At 41.0% G+C, this 10371-nt stretch overlaps 1 protein-coding gene across 1 annotated transcript in view; it reads left to right on the top strand.

Annotated features, from left to right (window-relative positions):
• The first annotated feature begins 1915 nt into the window (after positions 1-1915).
• Positions 1916-10371, top strand: part of KCNIP4 (potassium voltage-gated channel interacting protein 4) — a 477594-nt gene continuing 469138 nt past the window's right edge. The window contains exon 1 of the mRNA XM_075260080.1: positions 1916-2287. Within this exon, the coding sequence (XP_075116181.1) occupies positions 2200-2287 (88 nt within the window). The 5' untranslated portion in view covers positions 1916-2199. The remainder of the gene's footprint in view (positions 2288-10371) is intronic.

The raw sequence follows: 10371 nt of genomic DNA, 5'->3' as shown, positions 1-10371 counted from the left end.
ACAATCCACAGACCACCTCCAAAGAGCTGCAGCATCATCTTGCTGCAGATGGTGTCACTGTGCATTGGTCAACTATACAGCGCACTTTGCACAAATAGAAGCTGTATGGGAGAGTGATGAGAAAGAAGTCGTTTCTGCACGTACGCCACAAATAGAGTTGCCTGAGGTATGAAAAAGCCCATTTGGACAAGGCAGCTTCATTTTGGAAACAAAAATTGAGTTGTTTGGTTATAAAAAAAGGCGTTATGCATGGCGTCCAAAAAGAAACAGCATTCCAAGAAAAACACATGCTACCCACTGTAAAATGTGGTGGAGGTTCCATCATGCTTTGGGGCTGTGTGGCCAATGCCGGCATCGGGAATCTTAAAGTTGAGAGTCGCATGGATTCCACTCAGTATCAGCAGATTCTTGAGAATAATGTTCAAGAATCAGTGATGAAGTTGAAGTTACGCCGGGGATGGATATTTCAGCAAGACAATGATCCAAAACACTGCTCCAAATCCTCAGGCATTCATGCAGAGGAACAATTACAATGTTCTGGAATGGCCATCCCAGTCCCCAGACCTGAATATCATTGAACATCTGTGGGATGATTTGAAGCGGGCTGTCCTTCCGTAGCACTCCCTCAAACTGCGCCCATAACAAAAAGTTCAGCTTGAGACCAGGCGCCATCTCCTGCAAAGACTGTTGCGAGACCGGGGCATTGTCCACAAAAAGATCTTTAATCCTTAAGTTGCTCAGTGAGAGCCATAAAGAGTGTGTCTCCGTCTTCAATGACTTGGTAGGATATAAAAGCAAAGGAGTCAAGCTCGCTGGTAAAATTGGGGAGGGAGATGGAGCTAATTCTTCCTTAAATTCGAGCCAAATCTCAATCAGGCCTCGAATCAAGAAGTGTAGCGTAGAGCGAACCTTACAGGAGCTCGGAGGGAACCAAAGAAACGCCCTAGTCTGATCGTCAAATAGTTCCTTTGCTAAGTTCATCATAAAAGAGTCCGTGCTGGGTGTCACATAAAACACCCACCGCAACAATTGAATTGCTTTATAATAATTAGCCCGGAACTCTTCTGTGACATCATCAGTACAGGCATCATGGTTGAGGCCTGTTATTGGGCAACCAGTGGTCACATCGAGTGACATGACGCATTAACGCTCGGTGTGCCCAGGTCACTGTTGAGGCCCAATAACAGGTCTCAATACTAAGCAATGACATCACAGAAGAGCACTGGACATCATCAAGAGAGCGCTGGACACCACAAGGAGACCCAAAGGAGTTGATGAGTATGAATTTTTAAAAATTTTTTACACCTCCCTGGGTCTCCACCTATTATACTCTGGTATCTGAAGATACCCTAGAGAATAATGCAGCGTCCATTTTAATTAATCTGAGACAAATCTCCAATTGTCCAAAAAAAAACAACAAACAACAATTTGGAAAATTTGTGTTCGGCACGGACCGAATTGCCCATCTCTAATCAATGTTCCAAAATCCAGACTCACAGACGATAAAGATACTAAACATAGCAAGATGTCGTCTATAGGAAGGATTAGATCCGTATGGAGTTTCATCCTCTGAATGTGAACAAGAGCCTTTCCATTTACTGACAACTAGCATATATCTTGATGAAAAATTGAAGCAGAAAGTATATTAGAAAGTTGTAGAACTTTTCATTACATGGGGATTAAGCTTTAGTCATGTAAAATCGGAGACCCCTTTGACTCCATTATTGGAGGGTACGTCTGTGGCTGCTGTACATCAATAAGCCATGCATGGAGATTAGCTGTGAACTGCCTGGATTTGTATGAGAGGTACAGGTTAGAAGCTCCGCCTGGAGGCTGCTGCCGCCGCTGATGTGAGCTTGTATTTTCTACTGGGAGCTGTGTGTAAGTAAATCTCTCCTGTAGCATATCCAGTTAACTCCACATGAGCATCACCGGCCAGGCAGGCTGTCTGCAGAGTGTCATTGTGGAGCACGCCACTGCTTACCCTGGGAGAAGTTCTCATCATCCTCATCCTCAGCAGCAGAACATTGATGATTTTCACTCCTGAGATCTCCATGCTGATGTGCTAGATTGTAGTTAAAGCAGAAGGACTGCGCACTCCTTAAGGCGTAGCCATAAACTGAATATATTTTGGGGGGAACTTTACCACTTTCCATCTTCCTCTACATATTGAGACGTCACATTATTCTGCTCCATAAGATGAGCACCTGTAGGAAACGCTGTAAAAGGGAAATCCTGAAGTTTGTGCAGTATCTGGTGAGGCTGGCCACGGGGTCGCTTCATACAGGTAAAGGTAATTCTGTTTCATTATTATTTTATTATATTTCTTATACTATATATTTCCTATGTGTCTTCTGTATTATATTGGTATATTATTATACAATTCTTTCTATGACATATTTCTCTCCGGTATCCGGTGTATTTGGATTCTCATCTTCTAGTGTATCGGAATATTTTTTACATTGTATTTGTGATGTTTCCTATTTAATCATGTATGGTGATATTGTAGAGCGATACTATAATGGTTTTAATCTGGATTATAATCTTGGGTCCTGCAGGTAGGGACAGAGGTTTGTGAATTATTTATACGTGTGCTAATATGTGTTGAAATCATGCAACCTTTTTAAAGGGGACGTCTACTTTTTAGAAGTCAATGGCATTTTAAGTGTTAAAAGTTTAGACTTATTACAAATATTGTATTTGCTTACATAACCTGACAATCGTGGTCATGCCTGACATCTGCAGGTTGTCGTGAGCTAAGTACAATTTTAGGAACTTAAGTAACCCCTTTAAATCTTTTCCTCTCTTTTGTGACATTGATTATATGAACATAATCCGTATCAAAGATGGCGGACATCATCTAGTCTTTGGTTGTGTGTGATATTGGAGGGACACTAAACATGAACTGTGTTTATATCTTGTATATATGTGTCTAGGTCAATTGCTGTCAGCCATATTTTCTGCAAAATTGTAGGAGAGGATATGAATGTGAATACAGGTGTAAATACTGAGAGGCTTTTCAGACTCTATTGACTTCTCCTGGGAGGGCAAGGATTTGGGAAATATGGGCTAATAAAGCAAAATGTTCAATTTGCTAAGCAGTGGTATAGAACATATTGTGTAATATTATCAGTCTGTGATAAGACATAAGATTAATGACAATCCATGGACGAATCCCTACTCCATGATCACTATATATGTATTCTGAATATTATAGTTAAGAGCGACTGATTCTTTAAAGTGGTTGTCTGGGACTACAACTATTGATGATATTGATTTCTATGGACTCTTCACTACTTACCAAGCACAGCGCCCCACATTGGATAGTGGATGTGCTTGGTATTGCCTCATTCATGTTAATGGGACTGAGTTGCAGCTTGACCATGAATGTGATGTCACTGGTCTGAGAAAAGAGGGAACTCAATATCACAGTCCCAGACAACCTCTTTAAAATGATGATCTCATGATTATCTATTACACTTCTCCGTAAGATCACATGAGCTGTAACATTTTATAATTGGAATCATGTTAAAAATGTTCCATTGTCTAGATATTGATGTCATTGCCTTGTTCCGGTGCCCCCTACTGACCTTTTCATCCTGTCTCCAAATGTCCATCTAATGTATCCAGCTCTAATGAGAAGAAGCCGCTTCTAATACAGTACAGGAGAATCTGGGTGATAGGACTGAGCTACGTAGTATTGACCTATCCACTGGGTAGCTCATCATTATCTGATCAGTACCGAGACCCTGCACAGATCAGCTGTTCCTGCAACCTCATTCACCATCACTATACTGTGCACGGGGTTACAGCTCTGTTCCTATTACATGTATAGGAATCGAATGCCTCCACTCTCTGTCCACTGTAGTAGCATCTGATACCCAGAGGCTGGCAAAATAGCTGATCTGTGCGGGGTCCACAGATAATATATTGATGACCTATCCTGTGGACTTTATTGGAATTTATTGATTGCACTTTCATGGGCCACTTTTGATAAATACCAAGCACTGAATACCCCACAACACCTGTCATTTTGGAGATGCTAGACCCAGTCATCTTGCCATCACAACTTGACTCAGTTCCTTACGATTGGCCATTTTTCTACTCTCTCCTAACAAGTTCATCATTGTTATTCACTTTTGATTTTAATGTCATGTTTGATCATTGTATGTCCAGTCTCATGTTATGGCCTCTGTTGTCTATTGGTCTCCTTCTGATTTAGCTACCGCCGCACCTCCCCTTGGAGTAAGCACACCTCTTATACATAGGGTGATATCCCTCCGGTAGCAAAGTGGTGCCTATATCCGGCCGCAGTACTGTTTATGTGGTTTCTCCTTGCCTGCATTAAACTAAGAATTATATTCATCTTGGTACTCAGATTAACAGCCTGACCATACAGCACACCAAGGGCAGAATTTACAGTCACCAAGAATCTAATATTTATATGGCGGTTGGAGTTACCCTAATGTAAGCTATTGGGGGAAGGAAAGTTTGGGCAAGGATTCAACAATGCCTGAATAGTTGTTCCCCTGGAGGATGGACAGAAAAGTGGGGCCAGAGAGAGCTTGTCTGAGGAGTAAGTGCCAGCTGGGAGTATGTAAAGAAGAGGATGAGATGGAGGAAGAGGAAGAGCGAAGGTTTTCCTATGTAAATATCTCTAGTGATAGAGACAGGGGCGTAATGATTGTGGTCACAGGGAGTGCGACCGCGACAGGGTCCAGCGAGGTTCAGGGCCCTGGGCCAGCTTTAGATGACCAGGGCCCGGTACCACTATGACAGCGGTCGGAGAAAGCCTAGTTCTCTGACCGCTATACAAATTGTAAAAGGTCGCCGGTCCCCTTTTCAATAGATGCTAGCCCAGGGGAGGTGACTTGAAATAATAAATAGTTATACTCACCTCTCCTGGGCTCAGCATCCCCTTCAGCATCTTCTTTTTTTTTTATTTATTTTTTTTTTAATGTAGATTGTGAGCCCACATAGGGCTCACAATGTACATTTTTCCCTATCAGTATGTCTTTGGAGTATGGGATGGAAATCCACGAAAACATGGGGAGAACATACAAACTCCTTGCAGATGTTTTTTTGCCCTTGGCAGGATTCCAACCAAGGACTCCGGCACTGCAAGGCTGCAGTGCTAACCACTGAGCCACCGTGTGCCCCCCCCCCCCCCTTCAGCATCTTCTGTCATGTGACTGAGACCTGTGATTAGGCCCCAGTGGTTACATGGGGCGCAGCGGCGTAATGACATCAGTGTGGCCCCACGTAACCGCTGAGGATAGAGAAGTTAGATTGTGAGATTCTTTGAGGATAGGATCTGATGTGAGTGATTATAATCTCTGTACAATGCTACAGAATATGATGGCACTATATAAAGTAAGCAACAAAATAAATGGCTGCTATACACAATACACAGGTCTGTCACATGGAAGGATGGAGAATGGAGCAGGCAGCCAATAATCGCTATAAATACCGTGTTAGTGATTCAGTGGGAACTCAATATTTCCTTACCCTGGTTGCAGCAGTCAGCTAGCACTATAACATTTCATGCTGTGCATTTGTATATTAGCTGTATACTGATTTTAACCCCTATAGGACCAAAGGGACAGAGGTCATGTAAAAGTACTCACTGAGCGCTGTGTACACAGTTATGGGAGCCACCATGATGAGACTCCCCTCTGACCTGGTAGTTATGTGATCCGCCACGGGCCAAGTACTGTAGGAGCTGTGCAGTTTAGGTTAGGAATCTGCATTCCTCCTGTAACTGGGGTTTAATGCATCAGTTCCAGTTATAGGGGAAATCAGCCAAAAAATACTACTGTTAAAATACCTCCGAGGTCTATTATAACCTTAGAAGGGGGAAACAATGTAAAAAAATAAAATAAAATGATAATACAAATAAAAAAATAAAAGTTAAAGTAAAATAGTAAAAAAAGAACACACACCAATGCGACACCCACATCATAGGTTTTAGCCCCACGCCCAGCGACACAAAACACAAGATGTCAGTTACATAAAATGTTTTTAGTAGCATTTTGTACTATTGAAAACAAAAACCCTGAAACGTGAATAAAAAAACCACATTTCCCCTTTTTTTTTTGTTTATATTTTCCCAGGTATGTAAAAAAAAAAAAAAAAAAAACCTTGCAAAAAATAGCAATAATAATTAAACTAGAATATAAATAAAACTAAATAAATAAGACTAAATCTGTCACAAAAAAATACAAAGATTATTTGAATAACCAGAATGAAAAAATATTGTAACTCTCAAATCTACATGTACAAAACCCCCCAAAATATTAACAAAAATAAGCATTAGTAAAAATAGCAATAAAAGTAACTTTAACTATAGCATTGTATAGTCGGAATAGAAAAGAAGAAGCATGAATATTTAATACTTTACATACATGGTGGATTTGTACTGTAATCCAACCATTCTGGGAACAAGTATTACATTTTCTCACAAACATGGGATATACAATTCCATAGGGGCCAGTCTACTGTCAGTAAAGTTGGATAAATTACTAGATATACCTTACAGTCATATCATATGTTCTTATAGAAGCCAGATCCACTATAGCTAAGAATTGGAAATCTATAACCCTTGCCACACTTCCAGAAACCGTAGCCACAGTGCAACACAACTGCATAATGGTACATCTTATTGCAGTTCTTTGTTTTGTTCAATAGGTGCCGCTCCACTGATTCTGGCAATGTAAGACTATTTTCTCTATCCCCTACTGTTACCAAGCAATCAATGTAATTAATTTGGGCACCCAAATTGCTGAATCATCTTTCTGATGTCAGGTGGGCAGTCCCAGGTTGTCTGTACCAACCAGAACCTCCCATCTTGACAGTAAGGAGCCTGGGTGCTGAAACTAACTACCCTAATTGCTCAGGAATGGTGGAGGCTAGACAAAAAAATTCCAACTGTATCAGAATCATTGGAGCAGTGACTATTAAATATTCAGAGAGTTGGTGAAATAGGAAAAATGGGGGGAACACACAAATCAAGACCAGCTACAACATGGGGCCACCATGTTAGATAGTTTGTGTTCATCTGCTAGGTTAGGGTTCAACCTAAAATTTTTGGGCAGTTTGGGTTGAACCTCATTTGTTCGTCTCTATTATACATCTATAATATATATATTGTGGGATAGTTATGAACACTGGCGTATTCCATGCCAGTCTTCATATAACCCTGGTAGCCAACAGAAAAAGTTATTGGTAGAGTTATTGATAGAGATGAGCGAGTACTGTTCGGATCAGCCGATCCGAACAGCACGCTCCATAGAAATGAATGGATGCACCTGGTACTTCCGCTTTGATGGCGGCCGGACGCTTAACCCCCCGCGTGCCAGCTACGTCCATTCATTTCTATGCGAGCATGCTGTTCGGATCGGCTGATCCGAACAGTGTTCGCTCATCTCTAGTAGCTGACATAGATTTCAATGATCTTTATGCCCGCAAACTAGTATATATTATATTTAGCGTAGCTCAACTCCCTTGTCACTTTCACCTTCATGAAATTATTGTTGCAACTGATGTCGCCAACTCAAGTTTTTTTTACGCAAGATATCTGACGGAAACGTAATAATAAATCTTCCCCATATCGCTATAATAATTAACATACAGCCAAGCAGAAAATGACGATAAGTGATCTCTGAATAATCCTAAAGATTTATTCTATAATTAATCCACCAAGTAATTTAGGAACATTTTCTGCTGATACCTACATCATTCCTATTAACCCTTCGATTGAGCATACAGTTTTCGCCCTTTTTTTTCTAATCTGTTCCACTTTTAGAGCTGAAGTGCATTTTATATTCATACATTGCTCTTAAATTATTTCCCGGGATTATTATCCAAATTTTGTGCTGTTTATGATCTACAGGTAGAGAATTGTGAAATCTGGTGCAAATGACTAGTGGAAAACAGACTTCGTATTTAATGTGACGAGTTCCCTTAAAAAAGGAATTATCTTTATAAGACCTGTTCCCTTCTCAGACATGTTCCTTAGGGGGCGTTCACACTACCGTCTGTGTCCGACAGGTAGTGTCCGCTGCTAGTGTCCGTTTAAAATCTTGCACGGACATAAAGATGTCCAACTTTTCAAGCGGACAGAAAAAACCTACATGTCGGGTTTTGCTGTCTGCTTGAAAAGTCAGACATCTTTAGGAACGGACACTTAAGGACAGGCACGGACAGTAAAACAACGCACCCGATTGCCATTTAAATGAATGCAAAATGTCACAGACACAGCAAGTGTCCACTGCTAATGTCCGTGCGAGATTTTGAATGGACATTAGCAGCGGACACTACCTGTCAGACAATGACGGTAGTGTGAACGCTCCCTTACTCTGAAAGACAGACTCTGTCCACTTTAAAAGTAGTTACACAAGGAAAACTGCAGATCCCTTAGACTATAATGGGGTCCGCTGGGTTTCCACCAGACCCGCCGTCTTTCAATAGACACTACTCCACTAGAAATTTTTCTCTAGCCATTCCCAAGCAGTGCAGTTAATTTCAGCACTCAATTAGTATTAGTCCTAATTAGTGACAACACAAACCTTATTAGCATATTTGGTGCTGAAACTTACTGATTGCTCAGGAACGGCGGGAGCTAGAGAAAAAAAAAAAATCCAGATTTACTGGAATGAGTGGAGCAGCACCTACTGAAGGATGCAAAGAGTTGTAGTTGGTACAAGTGGAAAAAAGTAAAAGGTCCTCTTTAGGCTGAGGTCACACATTGTGGAAAAGCCACTTTTTTTTCGTTGTAGATTATATTATATTTTTTGAGCCAAAGCCAACAGTGGCTTCAAAGGAAATGGGACATATAAGGGAAACACTTATACTTTTCCAGTCTGCTAAATTCACTCTTGACTTTGGTTCATAAAAAATGCAGCAAAATTTGCAACATAAAAAAGCAATTTTTTTCATTGTGGGGCCTCAGCCTAAAAGTTTTTTTTTCCACTGACAACACTCGGGGGTGCAGCTCTAGGGATGCACACGTAGCAGACTCTACCGGGCTCTGGAACCTGAATTCCATCTGTCATGCAAATTATGGGACTATTCTAAGGGTCACATATAAGGTAGGGTCACATATATGTCACGTATATGTGACATAGGGTACTATATAAGGTAGGTTACATCTCACAACACCAAAGGCTAATGGTTCAGTGTCTGATCACTGAAGTGTGGGAGTCCCGAAGTACCCTGTGTGAATGGAGCGATAGTGAGCAGATATGATTTTGGCCTCATTCACGTATAAGACTCATATAATGTTGTACGTGACTATCTCTGTAAGTCTCATGGAGGGGATTGGAGGGGTGGTCATGCTTATGCACTACTGCTCACACAGGGGGCTCTGTGACCCCTGTTCTTGTGATTCCTGGGGATCTCTGATCAAACACTTATCCCTTAACCTTTAGCCACCAGAATAAATTGATTTGGTCTTTTCCACTTTTGGCTATGTAAAGATGTAGCCATGTTCAACTTGAACCGGATAGTTCACTGCACCCTTAAAACTCACAACAAAACCCATAGACTTAGGCCCCACGTTGCATTTTTTCAGCAAAAGTCCGGAGTATATTTCATAGAAGGAAAACGCCTAAGCACCTGCATAGATCTCCAATGTCAATTATGTAATAATAATAATAATTTTCTTTATGTTTTATTAAGATGACACACTCCTTGTATAAATGGATGGAGTAAATAATGTATGTGCTTTTTGCGGTTTGCGTTACTCCCGGCATGTGAGATACCTCCATGCGCTCAGCTTCTTGTAGACATTTTGTTGTCTCCTTCCTATGGATGTAATTATTCTCTATGTGAACAGTAAACCACTGTTCAGAACAATGGGATGGATACAATATTCATGACTGAAGAGATCAATAATGGATTAAAGATTTATGATTCCAGAATAAAGGTATAGAGCAGAGCTGGTTATCTGAGCTGCTCCAACATGGCTGTCTGGCTCCTGGCCTACTAAAGTCTATGGCTATGTTCATGGATCTGCGCAGTCAAGAACACAATGCATGGTCATATTTCTATAATACATGTTACAAGTCCTGGGGATATCATGTGAATGGTGAGCACTGAACATACATTTCAGCTTCGAGTCCGGGCATGCTGCTTTTTATTAAATTATTTTGTTCAGGCTAGATTCACATGAGTTGCTTTTATGGTGTTTGTGAAAACTGGAGCGACAAAACATCACTTTTGACCTTTGGCCTCCTGCATATTTTATGGTCCATCCTGACTGCCTATTTAGTGATAGTGACCCCAATATACAACAACATAGATCACTAGTCACATAGACTGCTAGTTCAGAACATTCGACTGGTGGTTGGGACACGGAATGTTGTGAGAACT

Source organism: Leptodactylus fuscus, chromosome 1 (assembly GCF_031893055.1).
Source record: "Leptodactylus fuscus isolate aLepFus1 chromosome 1, aLepFus1.hap2, whole genome shotgun sequence".
Lineage (NCBI taxonomy): Eukaryota > Metazoa > Chordata > Amphibia > Anura > Leptodactylidae > Leptodactylus > Leptodactylus fuscus.
Note: the sequence above shows the minus strand (reverse complement) of the source record. Positions and strands in the feature narration are given on the sequence as shown.